The 20439-nt window shown below is 42.8% G+C and overlaps 1 protein-coding gene across 1 annotated transcript in view; it reads right to left on the reverse strand.

Annotated features, from left to right (window-relative positions):
- scny (ubiquitin specific peptidase 36) overlaps positions 1-20439 on the reverse strand; it is a 210321-nt gene that overhangs the window by 66381 nt on the left and 123501 nt on the right. The window contains exons 6-8 of the mRNA XM_080274469.1: positions 16053-16284; positions 10466-10555; positions 10207-10342 (exon numbers count right to left, since the gene is read on the reverse strand). Of these exons, the coding sequence (XP_080130595.1) occupies positions 10207-10342; positions 10466-10555; positions 16053-16284 (458 nt within the window). The remainder of the gene's footprint in view (positions 1-10206; positions 10343-10465; positions 10556-16052; positions 16285-20439) is intronic.

Raw genomic sequence — 20439 nt, forward strand, 5'->3', positions numbered from 1 at the left:
TTGGCCCTTAAATTAGAGTAACTTAGTTAAAACCTGGAATGGTTGTGAGGTGAGTTGGCTATTCACCACCAACCCCTCAAAACACACAACATTTAAATCCCCACAGAAAATTACAACAGTTCCATCAGAAACATCATTTTTAGTTAAAGTTCCTAAGGAAATCTGAATTTTCCCCAAGTCCTCCTTTTGGCCTTATTTTTTACTCAAGTGCATAGGTAATATACACGGTAGTATTGACCCACATTCCCCTTCCCTGCCTTCTTGTTTTATACACTCCCTACACCATTCTATCCTCCCTCCCTCCCTCCCCCCTCCCACCCCCTGGCTTGCTACACTCTCCTTCCTCCTATATTGTATACTGTATTTAACTGGCTGATAAGTAAGAATGGAAGCTTAAAGGATTAAGTACTGTACTTGAAAGGGTATAGCAGGGAAGAAAGGTTGCTGGTTCACTGAATCCACTGACATGGAATAGGGAAGTGAGAATGGATATAAAAAAGTCCCCGCATGACAGTACGGTACAATGAAAGCTTTATTATCTGTGTTCGGAATATCCAGATTTCAGCACATCCAGGCTATGACCGAACGATTCAGTGGTATGGTAATACATAAAATTATCCGTATGATAGGTCCTGTTTAAACTGCAAGCATCCAGTTGCTAGCGAGCGAGCCACAGTTAAGCAGGAGTGAGTTTGCCCCCCACCCTCTCCTCCCACTCACAACCCACTCTCGAGGGTGGTAGGGTGGAGTTTGATGAGGCGACTGATAAGGAAGGGAAGCCACCATCAGACAGATGCTCTTTTCGCTCATTCACTACACATATGCTTTACTTTAGGCAGTAGAAGCACCTTGCCAAATCAGCTCCTCTTCTTCCTGAAAGTCTTATATTTCTACCCATGCCCACCCTGGAGGGGCTCGGGGACGGGTATTGTTTTCACTTGGTTTGTGTCTGTCTGTATGTTAATAACTTAATGCGAAACTGCTGGTGCAATTTTGACTAAACTTACAGGGATGATAGGCTATGACCTTCTGATCACCTGATTACATTTTGGGCCAAATTGGGTCAAGGCCCAGGCTGTACAGTAGGCCCAAAAAATTTATTTATCCATCATCCATCATCAAATCCTAGGTTGCCCCATGAGAAGCGTAGGAGCCCAGGGCAAGACAAGTTGGTCCTGACATTTAAGACAAGAGTGGCCAGCCTCATTCATCCCTGATTGACATTATGTGAGCAATGAACCCTAACCACCCCTTGGATATAAACCTCCACCGGCTCAATCTGACTGGAGCGCCTTAATTACCCACTATATCACCAGGCGCCATAATTTGGCTATATGGTTACCACCCAGCGTAGTGAATGGTTTCCCGGAGTACAAAAAATAAAAATAAATAAATAAAATAAATAATAAAAAATCGCCATAACTCCTGTCAACTTCGTCATATCGACATGAAATCAAAACCTAGAGGTGCATCATTAAAATCTGCATCCTATAACATGCCGTATTACATTAGGGGGGTCACCCTCCAGTAGGGGGGTCCATGTCAGGTGGGTCGGCCTAAAATTTCAAATGGGCATAAACCTGCCATTTTTCACCCTATTTACTCCAACTTGGATTTGCGACATCTTTGACTATATATCCTGCTGAGTTTATACGTCAGCACTAAAATGACTGCTGCGGACAGGTTTGCTGTGCCTTAGCACCTCTTCTTGTTCTAATTATTTCTGGGGAGGTAAATAAGCTTTTCTTGTTAAATCTGTTTCCCTGTTCGTTTTAGGTGTTCTGCTGTGACAACTCGTTTGATTTGTCGGCATAACTGCAGAAAAGACTGTCCTAATCTGAGTGTTTAACTAAACCTAACCTAAGCTACCTTAACTGTACCTAATAATTTAATCTAACCTAACCTAACCTACAGTTGGGAAACTGGGAAAAGAAATCCACCTTTGAGTACATTAAGCTTCTTCCATTGCACCAGAAACAAACAGTCATAGGTACAGCTTAACCCCTCAATGGCTGTGGGTTCAGAAATTTGCATGCTCCCTGGCCAGCCCAGGGATCATTTTTTCAGAGTCCTAAAATCAATTTCTTTTTCTTTCAAATGTGAAGAGAATCATCTGGTGCACCTGGCAATGTGTTTTTTTTAGCTTCCTAAACCTATCCCGTGATTTGCTACGATTCATGGAAGAATTATAAAACTACAGTGCGTGTGCCATGTGGGAGAAAACTTCCGAGATGAGGTAACCACCTGACTGCTTGGGACGGGACAGTAGGGTTGTGTAAACCAGTGACCTTCATTCCCTGCCCATAATTGTTAACAGTTTTTTATAGCTCATGCTAACTCAACATCACTGACACCGGTACGATAAAGTGTTGCTCAACACCGGGGGCAATTAAGGAGTTAACAGAATACATTAATATTTGCATCAATACTCTCTCTTTCACACATACACAAGAATGAACAAAAGAATGAGCATTAAGTGTACTCTTAACTTAAGCAGTAGAAAAACCTCAAGTTTGTTTTCTGTATTTTTTGGACTATTTCAGGGTGGTAAATTACCTTTAATTGCTAGAAAAATTTCCTCCCTATTATTACCATCACATTCCTTAGCCCCTTAATAGTCCCCGGCGTTGAACAATGCTTTACCATACTAGTGTCAGTGATGTCAAGTAAGCACGAGCAATAAAAAACTGCAAACAATTTTGGAAAAGAAAACGAAGGTCACTGGTATGTTTATACTACCCTATGTTGCCATCTCAAGCAGTCAGGCGGTCACTTCGTCTCGGATCCTACGTTACCATCCCAAGCAGTCAGGCAGTCACTTCATCTCGGATGTTTTCGCCCATATGGCACATGCACCGTTACTTCGTTAATTCTTCTGCCAATCATTGCAAATCACAGGATGAGTTTAGGAAGTTAAAAAACACATTGCCAGGTGAACCAGATGATTTTCCTCACATCTGTAAGAAAAAGAAATGATTTTAGAACTGTGAAAAAATGGTCCCAGGGCCGGCCAGGGAAGCACACAAATTTCTGAACCCGATGACCATTAAGGAGTTAATAAACAAGTCTAACAGTTTTTTTTTTTTCTTTTTTTTTTAATGTGTCCAACTCTGGGCAAAGGTATACCCCAGTTTAACAAAGCAATTGGTTAAGTAAAAACCCATCGCTAGGCAGGGTACCGTATCTCAGGGTATATTTAACATGTAAAGTATAGCGATGTGTTTCTGAATCTTGTGTTTCCCACCCCAAACTAGTCCTAAACCCACCCAAATGAGTCCAAAAACAAGTTTCTAGCTAACCTAAACCCCCAAACAGATTTAAAACAAGTTAAACTAAGCCTAAAAGCAGTTTATAACTCACCTAAACCCAAAAATAAACTCTGAAAATCGTCAAATATACGTCTGGAAAAAACAAACTTAGTAAACTGAACCCCAAAATGACTATATTCATCCTACCTATGAGTAAAACACATTAATCTAACTCTAAAAACAGTTTATAAATCAACCTAAAAACAAAATTTAAGTCTAAAATGTCATCAAAATCGGTTTTAAAAAAATAAAAATCATCATTAAACCTGGGTTTGGCCATCGTTATGGTGGTATTTCTACCCCCACCACTATGCCAGGATATCGCATCTCAGAGTATACTTTTACTTGTGTTTTGTTTATGCTGGATTAATTGTGATTTCCGCCTATTCGGGCACTCCTTCATACCATATAGCCCGGAAGATCGGGCTATCACTGTACTGTATAATGATCCCTCCTGTATGGAAGAGAAGCATGGAACCTGTTGGAAGGACACAAGTCAAGATCGAGAGCTGGAAATGTGTTTTTTGAAAGGAGCAAATGGAATTACATGGAGGGACAGACTGATAAATAAGGAAGTAAAGGTGCACTGTAATAGTGATGCAGATGTGACTGAAAGCATTCAGAGAAATCCTGTACACTGGACTTTGAGATGGTTCTGCCCATGTGAAGAGGATAGACAATGAGAGACTGACTAAGAGCATGTATGTGTGTGAAGTGGAGAGGGGAAGGGGGAAACCAAGCATTAAATAGAGGGATGGAGTGGTGATACAGTATATACCAGAGTGGTGTGTAAGATGGATGGAGGTCAGTCAAATACTGTACCAGAGGATGAGGCGACATGAAGGTGACTAGTTTGTAGTCACCCACTACATAATTAAGGGTGTCTGGCTACAGAGATATATTTAACAACTCTCTCTCTTAACAATAACATTACTAACATCGGTAACAAAGAAACAGAAAGCAACCTCACCCTGACATTTTTTCCACACTTCCAGAAGGTAGCTTTTACAGAAAGAATTATGTTTAACAGAATATGTACCTTATGGCAAAACTGGTACAGTAACCTCTCAAATAACACGAAGGTTAGGTTCCTGGAGAGGTCGCGTTAGTTAAAAACGCGTTTTTTAAACATAATTTTCCCATAAGAAACAATGGTAATATTGGGGGTTACATTCCTGGACTCTGGGAAAGTCTATCCATTTGGGAAGTTATGCTACTCTAAACTTAAAAGCAACAATATCAATTTGAAGGAAAATTCACATAAAAAACAAAAACAGCATACCTGGGGAGAAATAAACAACATTTGAGCCCTAGTTGGGCCGAAATGTTGTTTACTTCTCCCCAAATACATACTGTTCTCGTTTTTTACGTGGATTCTCTTTCAATTCTGCTTCATTCAAGGTATTGTGAAAGTTCCTCAACATTATTAATGCATTAGTAGGTCATAAAAAAACACTACAGTAAAAGCAACATTTTCATTACAGTAAGTAGGTCACAGACAATAACAACACATAACCTCACTTCGTCTATGCATCACTTGTCGTCTGCCGCTGTCCCTCCTTACCGCGCTATCCCACCCTAAATTCGTTGTCCCTCCTTGCTCTGCTGTCCTTCCTCTTCCTCTTCCTCTGACTCCCGTGCTACTGGTGATGAAGATAACTCCCTTAAGGTTTCTGTCTTCTTCATAAAGAACTGATCTATCTTGGTCTGCGTGGTCTTCTTCTTTCTGTTCTGCAGCATCAAGTTGTAACAATTTAGATCTACCATCACTTTCCCGGCCAAATTTTGTCCGAAAATGAGCCAAACTGCTCAGAATGGGGCCAAACTTCATTTTCGAATATTATAGTTCGAATGAAACCAGTTTAAGCATCAGACAAATAAAAAATTGTATTTATGCATAAACTGTCACACGGTCTATCAGCTCGGGACTGTCCAAGGCGCGCACGGCTAATTTGAAACCATCACGTACGTGTAAAGTTGAGTTAAATCGAGAAACCCTTGTTAGTTAAACATATCTCCTTAAATATTTGCTCGTGTTAAAACAAAAACGCGTTTTTTAAACTCGTGTTAGTTGAGAGGTAACTGTGTATGTTCCCAAACCTTGTGCACAGGGGTGTTTGTGAGTCACAGAATCATTGTGATGGTGAAATCTACCACCACACCTTCATTTCCCTCAGTTTTACCATCATTTAACTAAAGTTTTCACCTGACCATGATGGCTGTGGCTATTTCTTGCCAAACCTAACCTAACCTGAAGCACAGTAGCCTAACTTAGTCAAAATATTAACCTAATCTAACCTAACAATATAATCTAACCGAACTTAACCAAGCTCACCGAAATGCAAAAAATGTGAATAGATTTGATATGTGTTTTTCACTATGATCAAGAAATGAGCACACACTGGGAAAACAAAACATGGCAAACCAACTGTACTGAATTCAATAGGAAAGGGCAGCTTAATCTACTGAGTACTGAACTGTGTATTTTCATATTTACTGTACTGTAATGCACTTTTCTACTTATACAGACAAATCCCAGTTTAACAATGCAATTATTAAATAAAAACTCATCGCTAGGCAGGGTATCGTAAATCAGGGACAATTTAACATGTACAGCATAGGGATGTGTTTTTGTGCCTTGGGTTTCCCCCCCCAACCAAGTCCTAAACCCACCCAAATGAGTCTAAAAACAAATTTACAGCCAATCTAAATGGCCTAACAGCTGTAAAAGAAGCTCAGCTAAGCCTACCACCTGTAAATAACCCACTAAAACCAACATATAAAATCAGAAAATCATTAAAAATAGATCAGAAAATATCAAATACCTCTCATCACTTACTTCTTGTAAGACCATGTCTGGTCCTGGTCATCATCCTTCCTATCCCCCTCAAGGCTAGGGGACATGTGGTGCTCCCTAGCACTCACTCAGCCTCCTCAAGGGGGGGGAGCCTGACGAGGTGGGGTGATGGTAGCAGGAGATTGATGCGCTGGCTCTGGAGGTGGAGATGGGGTGCGATGCGATGACAAATAAGGTGGCAAGGGAGACAACTCTGATGACTGGTGAGGTGGCAAGGGGGGACTGCTGCGATGACTGATAAGGTAACGAGGGAGACATGTGCAGTGGCTCATGTCATGGTGAGGGAAACAGAGGCGCTGGTCATCGTGGTGTTGGGGATCGAGGCTGGGAAGAGGAAGGTACCAATGGAGTGGCAGAATGCTGCAGCGGAGACTCAGGTGATGCAGGAGACAGGGATTGGCTTGAGGTGAGGTCCAGCACTAGGGGCCGGGCACATCCTCGGCAGGAGAATGACCTTGGTGTTTCTCTGCTGGTCGAAGGCTAAGGAGATGCTTTGCTGGTCGAGGGCTGGGGAGATCTTCCGTGGGTTGCTGGCGTGGTGGGGGCCTGTTTGAAGAAGGCAGTGATTGCAGTCTGCCTGGCCGCCCTCTTCTTTTCCTCCAACATCACCCTGTACACCTTCATCCCCTCCTCCAGCTGATCAGATACATCCCTGCTTCATCCTGAAAGAGGGTCATGAATGCGCATAAGTGCGATGACCTCGTCAACCTTGGTCACCATCTCCTTCAGAATCTTCATACTGAGGGCGTGTACCTCAGGGGTGACCTCCTTCTCCTGTGCCTCCTGGTGTGCCTGCTAAATCTCCATACTGAGGAACTCCTCATTGCTGAGCTCCTCCCTGTGGCTTTCCACGACCTCCTCCTTGTCCTGCTCGTCAACCTCCCCGAAGTCTGCCTCATGCGACAGTTGGACAATGTCCTGCTGCACCTGTTCTATCGGCAGTGTTCACACGCCCTCACGGAAGCCAGTGACGGAGTGAATGCACTCCTGCCACAGCTTGGACCACACACTGTTCATGGTGGCCTGGCTTACTTCCCTCCATGAAGCTATGATGTTCTCAATGGCGTGGCATCTATTATATCCTTTCCAGAAGGACTGCACCATTGTCTTATCATCAGTGTCACATGCCCTCACCAACTGCTGCATAATGCATCGGAGGTAGCGCGCCTTGAACGTCATGATCACCCCCTGGTCCATGGGATGCAACAATGATGTGGTGTTGGGGGGCAGGAACACCACTTTTATGTTGCTTGTCCAGTCCTTCATTGCAGGAGAGTGGCTAGGAGCGCTGTCCACCACCACAAGAAATCTGTTTGCCAAGTTCTCTCTTGAGGCATACTTCCTGAACATGAGAAAGGTAGGAGTGGAAATAAGATGAACAGACATCGGAAGTCAGCCAGGCCTTATTGTTCGACTTCCAAATCATCCCTAAATTCACCTTAACATACCCCACCAAAACCCACGGGTTTTTGGAGTGGAAGACAAAGATAAGCTTTAACCTCAGGTCATCTTTGGCATCGCCCTCCAGAAGTAGTGCAAGCCAGACCTTCAAGACCTTGAACCCTGGTGTAGACCTCTCCTCTGTTGCAAGATATGCCTTTGAGGGCATTCTCATCCAAAAGAGCCCAGTCTCATCACAATTCAAAAACTGTTCTGCACTGTAACCACCCTCCGTGATGATGCGCTTAAGTTCGTCAGGGAACACTTCCAACACCACCACATCTGCACTCGCTGCCTCACCAGACATCCTGACATTGTGGAGGCTTGTCTGCCTCTTAAAGAGGTCAAACCACCCATGGCTAGCCTTAGAGGTTTCACTAGCATCAAGACTGCGTCTCACTTTTATTCCATCCCATAGGGAGAGAGCCTTCGTGCATATGATGGCCTGATTCATGGGCGCCCTCCTCCTCTTCTGGTCCTCCACCCATGTGTGGAGCATCTGCTCCCGCTCCTCCACCGCAGACTCTCTAAGGCAGGTGATATGGGAGGAGGATAAGGTTGCAACTTCCTCAAAAGCAGCCTTGATGGCCTCCTCCTTCTTGATAATGGTGGAGACAGTCAACTGGGCCAGGTGAGGAGCCGAGGCGATGGCACATGCACCCTTGCCTTTGTCGTGGCAATTAAGAATACCCAACTTCATTTTCAGAGACACAGCTTTATAAGCGCACTTCACGGGAACATCACCAGCACCAACACTAGCAGACAGCTTAACACCCCAACTAGGGTCACCACTACCACCACCAGCCCCACAACATGCAGTGCCCTTACCAGACATGATCACACTTGTTTAGACCAAAATTCACAAAAAATCACACTCCACACACGATTAGTATCACTGCCCTCCTCACAGCACTGCTGGGACATGGTTACAATGCACTACGATTGTGGCCTGCGTAACGATGGTGATGACACACAATGCAGGGTAGGCAAACGCAAGTGAGTTCCTCACTCAGAGACGGCTGGTGTGAGAAGAATGATATGGGTGTGTGCAGGGTGAACAACGGGTGCAGGGGTTGTGTGAGCATTTCTGCGCATCCTGGCAGGCAGGTGGGCTCAGCTGGCTGCAGGAACACATACCATTCAAACTTTTGGCCCATCACTCCTGGATGAAACACAGGAGGACCCATCGCTGAACCAGGGCTCAGCCATCGTTAGGCGGGGTAGGGTGGTATTTCTACACCCATCACTAATCTGGGGTATTGCACATAGGGGTATCGTAAATTGGGGTTTGCCTGTATTATGTACTATAACTGAAATAAAATGTGTTTAGGTTGGTTTGCATTTTTTTTGGGGGGGGAGGGGGAGGGGATTTGGGATAAAATTTCAACTATCTGGAAAACTTGAATATATGAACAGTATTTTCCCGAATTAGTTTAAATGCACGGAAGCTTACTGTACTGAACAGATGTGGGCCCATATGGGGCTTCACTAAAGTGAAGCACTGTGTAGGGCTGTGCTAGTGAAGCACTTTACACTCAACCCCCTGCTATCACGCGTTCAGCTATCACGCTTATCTGCTATCACGCACACATCAAATGCACAACCATACATGCTATCACGCACCCCAAGACCGCTATCACGCGTCGAGTTTGAAGACAGGCTAAGCGAAACTTATTCACACGGCACTTCATACGAGGTTTGCAGAGGATACGATGGTTAATCGGAACGGTAACGTGGTAAAATTCCCGATTATAGCACGGGTATTTGGAATGCATCTGAACGGATTCCTGCCGAGGACACGATAGGCAAAACAGTGACCAAAACCCATTCGGCTCGAAAGAATATATCGTACTACAGCATTGAAATTTAGCCTAACACTGAATACTTATTAATATTGTATTTTAGAATAAATATCAATTGTTTTGAAACCCTTATAAAGAGTTAATATTTCTTATGCCGAAAAAACCGTGATGTCGATAAAGTAATCACGTGTTTACAACCGAGACGGGGCTCTGACGACAGTGTGAGGAACGTGTGTGATGGTGTCCAAGTTTTGTTCCACTTAAATGTTCCTCAGCCATTCCTGATATAAGGTACCATGTGATACCCCCTTTAGCTGGGGACACTAAAGAAATGGAGACAGCCAAAGAGATCTGGCAGCAACTAAGCCACTCCCAAGCCTCGGAACCCATCAAACCACCCAAGCCATAATCCTTATAAAAGTTTGATGGCCTTTCATGTTTATTTATTCATTATACTGCTATTATTAATATAATAATGCTTTATTTCATGTTAGAGGAGAGATTGGCAGGAAATCGTAGGCATAAAGTGGTTAACAGTTAGAAAAATGGGCCACTGAAAAACCAATTAGAAATTTTCCCACTGATTGTTCAGTTCAGCTATCACGCATTCACCTATCACGCGCGATTCCTGTAACCAATTAGGCGCGATAGCAGGGGGTTGAGTGTACATGCAAAATTCCTTAGGTAGTGAGTAACTAACCAGGTCACACAAAGAGATGCTTCTGCACCTAAAAAATGGGTAACTTATAATAAGGAATTACAGTAGCTATTCTAGTTAGATAACAGTCACACGACCTACCGACGCATCATCAAACTCGAACATGGTGCCACTGGATGCCTCAGCCACAGCTGTGTAGTGTCCACCATGCTGTGTCCCTCCAAGGTGGATCACCATTGATGCCAGCCTGTACTGGTATGGTCCTCCAACTGATCCACTGCCCATTCCGCCTCCTTGTTTACCTCCGCCTCCCATCCCACCTCCCTGCTTGCCTCCACCTCCCATTCCACCCCCCTGCTTGCCTCCACCCTGTGCTGCCTGCTTGCTGCCCCCAATCTGCTGCTTACTGGCACCATTGACAAATCTGGAGATGTCTATAGTCCGCTGGATGTTAATGTGTTTGCCAATCTTGCCCCCAGACATGGTGAATCTGCAATACAAGAATACAACTGAGGTTCTCAAAAAAGCAGTTATGTAAACGACAACTCATATTTCTAGACCATAATACCCGTACTTCATGGGGTGGAAGATGCACTTTTTTGTCTCAAAATCATCTTCAAATATCCCCATGCGTCCTTGGAGGCGAGACTACCTTGGGTCCATTTAGAAGAATCACTTATACAGAGGATTACCTCACTGTTTGGCAGTCAAGTATTTTTTTTAGAGTATAAACACCTTTGATTTATTGTGAAAAGTTACATTCACTTGTGTATATACTCAGATTTTATGATTAGAAACACCCAGGCTTAAGAAAAAATTTAGGGTTTGTTTACAACTGGCCATGTGACGGTCTGGGGGTTTAGCGGTATAGCAGTTTAGCAATTTAGCATCTAGCATACACACTGCTTTAGCAGGCTAACATGATCACTGGTGAACTCCCTGCTAACCTTCTGAAATGCAGTCATGATCACTTTGCTTGCCATCCATTCAGTAGCTTGTAAGAGAATCATACTGGAGATGATGGTTAGCATGACATTTGAGTCATTGTAACAGATGTCTCATATGGAAATTCAATAACTCTTGTTTGGCTGGCTTCTCTTACTGATATTTTGTTTCATTAGAGACAAGAATATAACAGAAGGAAACAGTTTTATATTGCCATTACTGAAAAACGGGAAAAACAACTGCAACATTAAACAGTACTGTCTGAAATTACAGCTTTTTAGCAGTTTAGCAGTATAGCAGTTTAGCACCTAGCATTCCCCCAACTCTCAGAACATGATCACTTCTGAACTTCTTGCTAACCTTCAGAAAGGCAATAATGATCACTTCACTTGCTATCCAATCACTGACTAGCAAGGGAATCATATTGGAGATGTTGGCTAGCTTAACTTTTGTTGAGTCATTGTAACAGACGTCTGTCTCATATGGAAATTCAAAAATCCTTGTTAGGCTGGCATCTCTTACTGATATTTTGTTTCATTCGATACAAGAGCATCATAGAAGGAAGCAGTCTCATATTACTATTAGTGAAAAATGGGAAAAAGTTGCAACATTAAATAATACTTCCTGAAATTACAGAATTATTAGCGGTTTAGCAATTTAGCAGTTTAGCGCCTTGCGATATGGAAATGTGATCACTCCATGTTAGGATGGCTTCTGGTACTTTTAGGGTACATAAAAAGGTGTAAACATTCCTTGTAATTGATTTTTGAAAACATGGTTGTGTTGTTTGATTCTAAAGTTCACACATGTAGGCATTTGAAGACATGCAGGCATTTGTTTTGGAGATATAGTGTATTCCTTCACTTAATGGCCTTTGTATTTTCTTAAGTGAATTAAAGAACTGGTTTTATTGAGTTTTGTTTTTTTAAGTTCAATTCACGAAAAATAATACTTATCTCTATATACTGATACATATGTAATGTACTTTAATAGAGATGAACATCACGTCTCAAATTACTTTACTAAAGGAATCGGACACTTCATATTTCATAAACAAACCGGTAGTGTTAAGATGGCGTCGTGGTATGGATAACATTTTATAAGGAAGGGGTTGTTTGTTTGTTTTCCTGTCTTGTACCCTTCTTTTACATAAAAATAAAGACACCAAACATATATATACAGTACTGAAGAGAGACTCTAATGTGTTAAGATAGTGTCATGGAATGAAGTAACATTACGTAAGGAAGGGGTTGTTTGTTTTCATGTCTTGTACCCTTCTTTTACATAAAGATAAAGAAACCAAAGACAGATATACGGTACTGAACAGAGGTTCTGAAAGGTGAGTGTGTATTATAGTGAAAAATACTCATATCAAGCAACCTTTCTGTAGTCTTAGTCAAGACATACTTTTTTTCTCAGAGCTTCCCTTCCAGAATTAGGGTGCATCTTTCACACTGCAGCGTCTAACATGCCACAAAATACGGTACTTGGAATATGTAAACTCGGCATTATTTTTGTGGTTGCTCAAGTTCACTGATCAGATGAGTGGTGCACCAAACACCATATAGCCCTGGTGAGAAACATGTTTATACTAACTGCCATACCACACTGAAGTCATGACTTCTCATCTAATCAGCACAGTTAAGCAACACAAGGTCTGTATGGTACTTGGATGGGTAACCTCTGGGAACATCATATGCTCCTGGCATCATATTCCCATCACTCTTATCTTTTAGTTAAATTAGCATTGGGTCTGGTTAGTACTTGGATGGGTGAGCGCCTGGGAACACCAGATGCTGTTGGCATCCCTACGTGTCAAGTGGGGTTGGTGGAGGATTAGTGCCCCTCCCTGTAAAACAATGAACTCTAAGCCCTTGGCCACCCCGTTTGGGATACATGGCGTCTGGTAATGAATGAATGATCATGGTGACAATAACAATGATACCAGTAATGATAATTTTTTCTTAGTACCAATTTATACAATACTGTATTGAAATGTTAGGTCTTTTGAGAAAACACATGAAATGTACCTAATGGAGGAAATTTTTTCTATTCTAATGGATTCAATTTCCAGTAACCTTTAAAAACACATAACACTGTGTGAGTTAAGCTCCTAGCTACCACAAAGACATTTTGTGTATCTGTCTGAGAGCATATCTTTTTTTACTTCCCCATAAAGATTTGCTTGCGAGCTCTTGCTGAGTGCGAACATGTCATGGGTCCTCCTGTCTTGATGTTTAACTCAGTTTACACTAAAAGGGCTGACGATATGGGCCTGGCTCCCCTAGCTCTGGGTAATTCCTTAAGCCCTTATCTTCAGTCTTGAATGGGAGTCAACAGGATAATTCCCCCCCCCCCCTTGCCTATGAAGAGAAGGATGGTGACCCTGAATCAGCTAATAACACAAGCTCATACTGGCACCATCTGCTTGTTGTTTGCCAGTTCTGAGGACACTGGCAGCATTCATCATTAAATCTGCTGATGGATGTATTGAGTTCAATAACCCATGGACTCTCACAGGGCTTCTTGCCTTTGGTTCCTTCTTCCTTGCATTAAAAAAAAAAAAAAAAAAAAGAGAGAGAGAGAGAGAGAGAGAGAGAGAGCTTTGCAAAGTCCTGTTGCGAGGATGAGTTACAGGTGCTGGGCCTTGGTTTGGCACTCTTGGTTAAGATTGACACCAGCACAGTGGTGACTGTTACTCTACTTACAGAAGATCTGATTACATCAAGTAAGTGAATAGTCAACTGTAAGAAGACCATTTCCCAACTATCTACAGTTGGATCAGCCCTGTCACTGTGGATATCTCTCCTGATGATCTCCAGGCTACCTAACATGAGGGGGAGGGGGGAAGGGAGACAATAACCATGACAAGATTCTAGAAGTTCAATGCCTTTTTGCAGGAATCACTTTGCAGCAAATCAGGCAGGACTTCCTAAGTCTCTGAGTCTGCCTTGTCAGCTTTCTTTCCCCCAGGATCACCTTTGGGCACCTGACTTACCATGTCAGCTCTTACAGTTTTCTCTTCTGCACTGTAACAACTGTCACATATTTATGGACACAGCCATGTTACATACCAGAACAAGGTTCACTGCTTGATATGTAGCAGATCCCACTCATTCTGCTCTGACTGTATGACCTGCACAAATCCTAAACTGGTATCTGTCTGTGTGGGGGTGATTAGAAAGTCCTCTTCAAGTTATATCCAGCTTATAGTAAAGCTACCTCACTTCATGTACTGGCTTCAAAGGGGAAGAATACAGTACAGATGGTTAACATCTGGCTTTAGTTCCTCAATAAACCCATCTGCCCTCCTCCATTTATCTCACAGTCACCTGCCAGCCACACACAATCATCAACTGCTCATCCCCGCCCTACAACAAAAACCTACTTATTTGTCATCAATTACTACTCACAGCTTTTTCAAGCTGCCAACACAGACTTACTCCCCTACACCTGGACAGTGATGATTACCACTATCCCGACCTCGAATTTGCTAACTGTTCCCCCACACTCACATACAACCATCCTCGAAGCAGCATTTGCCCCTGCCTCAGGTTGTCTTGGACAACAAACTAAATGATCAGACCATTAGTTCTAATACTTCAGAGAACTGTTCACCCCCTTCCATCTTGCCCTATACCCCAAAGCCATCCTTCTCATCCTTGGCCCTTTCCACCTGCACCTACCCTGCCCAAGGATCCTGCCTCTGGCTCACTGGAAACTCTCCTTCAGGCCAAGAAGTTCTATCTTTAGGTACCTCCCTTCCAGACATTTTTGCCCAGTTATGACCAAAGCTACAAAATTGTCTGCACACTGTGTGACTGTTTTCCCCTTCAGCTTAACCCAAATGCACCCAGAGTCCTCAGTCTAGGATGAAATTGTGCAGTTTCAAAAGCTAATAAAGAAGGAAACTCCGGGGTAGGGACCTACGAGCTTCGTGACTACGAGCCGACAGGCAGAGGGCAGAACGCTTAGTACCCTTTCAGCACAATCCCTCGCACAAGAACCCTGGGTGCTAATGGGTTAGCACTGACAAATCTGTCAGTTCCTTTAATCCATCTGCACCCAGAGTCCTCAGCAAAGGATGGAACTGGGCATATTTAAAAGTTAATAAAGAAGGGAGCCAAGGGTAGATACCAATAAGCTTTGCGACTCTGAGCCGAAAGGCAGAGGGCAGTATGCTTAGTATCCTTCCAGCACAATTCCTCACACAGGGACCCTGGGAGCTAATGGGTTAATCATTATTTGTGAAAGCTTATCTCTTACTCTATGATGCCTGTGAATCACATATACCTTCTTATCATTTTTCTTCATTCATATGAGATCCTAAACACCACCAGGGATGAAAGAAGATCATTTACTTCAAGTTTCAGACCATTCTTGGTCCACACATGTTGTGAATAGTTCATCTATCCACTACCAATTTGAAAACTAGCATCTTGATGTCCTGTCCTTAGCAATCACAGCGGCAATAATAACTTCCAGATAACATATTCTTGAGTTCAATCAGAAAAGCAAAAACTAAAAGGCTGATAAATCTCTCTACACCTACTTGTCATAAGCATTCCTACCCTCCCTCATGAACTGTACTTCATACACTCTACATTCCTCCCTCACGTCAGTCTCCCTCTCCTAGCAGTTTTGGCTCTATACCCCTTCTTGACCTGGGGGGAGGATAATATCATGAAGTTAGTGTTGGGCAACAAACCCCGATTCTTTGTGTGATATAGCTAGCTACAATGTGGAAACTGCTGAATGCAGATGACTATATATACTGCATCTACCATAGGTACACACTAACACCACTGTAAGCTGAGCATAATATTCAAACTGTCAGAAGATCTTTTTACCTTATATTAATCATTCAACATTCATCAAGTTTAAGTATAATATTACCCAAATTATCTTAGCCTACCCTTAAAAAGTTGGAGGCAAATTACAAAACTTACCTCCAAACTTCTTCAGAAAACATATTAAGGAACTACAAAACAAAACAACTAATTCATTTCTTTTTCAATGTAATAATCACTGCTGATACCAACCTTTTCAACTGTATAAGTAGAACATGAGGTGCACGTTCAATTAAATGTCTCTTGGTTGCTGGGACCTTCTTGCGGCACTTCTCACACTTGTAAGCATTGTCTGTGTCCAGTGTCTCTTTGCGGAAGTGGAGATTTAATGCCTCATCAACACTTCCAACAGACCGGATGTCAAGAACAAGGTCTTGGAAATGCGAGAATGTGGTGGAAACGTGGCGGCACACTGGGCAGATTACTGTTGAGAGGAGGGATGGGTAGGATTAGCATATGAGGCAAGACAGTTAATGGAACACTGAAGACATTTCTCCCTAAAAGTCAACTGCTCTAAACCTTGAGTTGTTATATGAACTGAAATACAAAGTACATATCTGCTGCTAGGGATGTATTTCTGTTGACGGGCTTGAACTGAAGATCACTGACAAAAGGTTTGAATTCTTAGAGGGTTATGTTAAAATAGGTAGTGGGGGGCACCATCCACAAAATAGGTAGTGGGGGGCACCATCCACTTAACTGATGTTGTGCTGCTTTCATGCGAGTGTTATACCCTAGGGTGGGAAAGGAGGTCTGGATGATGATGTTTTCATTCTGGCCTAATTTTCCAATTCTGATGATGCAGAAAGATTCAGTGCAGATCTGTGGTTTCACTGAAGGATACAAATCAAAGGAGTCCTAGGTATAACCCTTGCTCTCTGCTACAGGAGTTTAGAGGGACCAGTAATTTGTTACATAAGTACAGGGCAGTAGGAGTCACCACATCCCATCATCAATACAATGCAAGGGATTTCCTTGATACCATTCTCATCTCTATCAGTCTCTCCTTTTATGACATGCAATTTACATGCAGACAATATTCCTTTAGCCCTTCCGCTGGGGAGGGGGGGAATCATAAGGGATGGCCACATTCAAGTACAGGTGGGCCTTGACTTACAAGCAGGTTACATGCCGAGAAACTGGTCATAAAGGGAATTTTTCTTAAGTCGAAAATGCATGTGGTAGGTGGGGGTGCCCATCATCCACCCACTCAATGTATAGGTGCAATATGATCTCTACACTGAGTGACAAGCCAAATGGTTTCCTGTACCCAGGAAACCATTTACTATGCTGGGTGGTAACCATATAACCAGGGTTTCTGGCAGGGTTAAATGTCCCTCAGATTCCCCTATCCAAATTCACTTAATCATGGCTGTCGTTTCAGAGAGCCTCAGGGCCCAATACCTGCCCAGGGCCCCAACCAAATGGGCAGATTCGCATGGCCATGTGGAATGTGAGAGGTGTGAATGAGGAGAGCAAGAGGGCGGAAGTGGTGAATGTGTTCAAGAGTGCGAGATATGTCGTGATGGCACTGTGTGAAACGAAGATGAAAGGGTGCAAAGTGGAGGAGTGGGAGGGTGTGAAATGTGTACGATCAGCAATGAATGGGCGAGGAAGGTGTAGTGAAGGAGTTGCTTTGTTGATGAATGAGGTGTGGCAGAGTGGAATGAGAGACTACAAATGCATTGTCTCAAGGTGTATGTATGTCAAGTTCAAGTCTGAGAGGGTGAAAGTGGCAGTCATTGTAGCATATGCACTGTGTGAGGACAGGAGTGAGAGAAAGAAAGACAGGTTTTGGGATGAGCTGGGTGAAGTAGTGGGAGAAATGCCCAGGAGCTATAAAGTGATTGTAATGGGGGATATGAATGGAAGAGTAGGCACTGGTCCTGAGGATGACATAATGGGTTGTCATGGAGTACAAGGAGAAAATGATAATGGGAAGAGACTAAAGGATATGTGTCGGGAGAGGAGGTTGTGCATTTGTAACTCGTATTTCAAACACAAAGATGCACATAAATATACTTGGTATAGAGGGAACAGGGTCGTGTTGAAAGAAGCCTGACTGATTATGTGCTCGTAGAGAGGTCGATGATGGGAATGGTTGCTGATATGAGGGCTGTGAGAGGACGATGTGGAGGTCTGTCAGATCATATGATTGTGGTATGCAAGATCAAGCTGAGAGGAGTGAGGTGGATTAGGAGAGAGAGGAACAATCTGGGAGAAAGACTGAAAGTTGAGAAGCTGAGGATCAAAGAAATGGAAGATGATTACCAGACCAAAGTAAAGGAGTTAGAACTACAGAACTGGAATGAAATGGACCTGGACAGCCTGTGGAATGCATATCGGGACTGCTTAGTTAGGAATGCTATAACGATGTGTGGTGTGGCAAGAGTAACAACAAAGAAGAAAGGTACAGCATGGTGGGTTGAGGAGGAAAAGAAAGCGGTGGAGGAAATGAGGAAGAAGTGGCTAATGTGGTTACAGAACAGGGGTTCAGTTGATATAAGAACTGAATATGTTGAGAGCAAGTAGCATGTAAAGAGATTAGTGAAGAGGAAAAAGAAAGAGGTAAATGAGGATCTACGAAGAAAAATGAATGAGAACTACTGTACTCTGAAAACAGAAAGTTATTCTGGAAAGAGGTACAGAAATGTAGAAGTGAACACGGAAAGAAATGTGATGGCGTGAAGGATGTAGATGGTAGATTTTTAACCCATGGAGATGAAGTAAGGACCATGTAAAGGATATTTTGAAAGCCTGATGAATGGGAAGAGCAGAGCAGCTGTAAATATGATGACTGGTTTTGGGGGTGTGCAGAGAAGGAATGCAGTGTCAGGAGACATGATACTCAAACAGGTGAAGAGTGCTGTGAAGTGGCTGAAAAATGAGAAAGCTGCTGGGGTTGATGAGGTGTATGCAGAGATGTTTAAGTGTAATGGTGAGAGTGGAATGAAGTGCTTGTTGGAGATATGAGGCGCTTGGAGTGAAAACCAGGTAAGCGCCACCCCGGCCAGAAACGGAGTTACATATACCACTTTATTCCCCAAGTCCTCTTCTACCACTACAACAAGGGTTTAAGTGAAAAAGATGTCCCTAAGATGGTTGAAAATTACGATTTTTAAAGGGCTGTGAACAACCGTACTGCAATTGATAGCCAACCACTCCATGACATTACCATTAGGTCCATTTTGGCTTAGTATTTTCTCCTCCCAAGTACTGCATCCTTGGAAACCAACATCATGTCTGGTTCTCCTACTTGAGTTAAGGCGATTTTACCATAGTATTCATGTCAAAACACGCACTTATTGTAAGCCACATGTGTGTGAGGCTAAGAGTGAGAGGGAAAACCAGGAAAGCGCCACACAGCAGGAGGTGGCTGCAAGACACGCCAATCGTGTGGCTCGACGCATACCACCAAGTTTTTTTTTATGACACCACCATAAAGGTACATGTCCTTAATTACCTACTGACATATTTTCAGTCTCAATATCTTATAGCTGACCTACAATAACACATATTATGGGTAAAAGTACTGCTACTTTGTTGTCGATTGTTGTCTAACAAGAGGAGATGTTATTGAATTTTTTCATTTAAAATTCCACTAATTATTGGCATCTGAGTATCATTACGGAAAAGTAGATGAATTAGGCTACATGAAAAAAAAAACAAGAGCAGAATATCTTCATTGGTTGAAAAGTTATGCCATATTTAAAGTACACAAATTTTAACAGAGTTTTTTTCTGTTTTCTTTTTTTGACGCTTACCTGGTTTTCCCTCTGATGGCCTCATATATAAGAAGGCATGGATGAGTGAAACTGTGCCTGCAGAGTGGAAAAAGGCTGTGATTGTACCCCTGCACAAAAATAAAGGTGAGCGAAGCGAGTGCAAAAATTATCGTGGCATAAGTTTATTGAGTGTGGTCAGGGAGGTATATGGAAGAATTATTACAGAAAAAGGAAGACAGATATCAGAAGTCCTAGTGAGTGATGAACAGGGTGGCTTTAGGAGTGGGAGAGGATGTATAGACCAAATATTTGCAGTGAGACAGATAACAGAGAAGGCTTGTGAGAAGGACCATAAGGAGTTTATAGCATTCATGGATCTGGAAAAAGCATACAACAAAGTGGACAGAGAAGGATTGTGAAAAGTTTTGCGCATGTACGGTGTAGATGGTAGGCTCCTAGGTGCCATCAAGAGTTTTTATGATGGTAGTGGAGCATGTGTAAGGGTTATTGGGCATCTAAGTGAATGGTTCACGATCGGTGTGGGCATGTGACAAGGTTGTGTGATGTCCCCATGGTTGTTCAATATATACAAGGATGAGGTGATGAGAGAAGTAAAAACATGGGCAATGGAGAGAGGGATGGCTTTGGTAATAAATGGTGATAGATGGAATATCTCAAATTTGTTGTATGCTGATGATGCAGTACTGCTTGCAAGTACCGGACAAGAACTTGGTAGGCTAGTGAAGAGTTTTGCTGATGTCTGTGAGTGTCATGCCTTGAGTAAATGTAGAGAAGAGTAAAGTGATGGTTATTGAGAGAGAAGGTGATTCCCTGTGCGATGTTACAGTGAATGG

The sequence above is a fragment of the Coenobita brevimanus genome, chromosome 57 (genome assembly GCF_032717465.1).
Source record: "Coenobita brevimanus isolate Jiangsu-jjx chromosome 57, ASM3271746v2, whole genome shotgun sequence".
NCBI classification, from domain to species: Eukaryota; Metazoa; Arthropoda; class Malacostraca; order Decapoda; family Coenobitidae; genus Coenobita; species Coenobita brevimanus.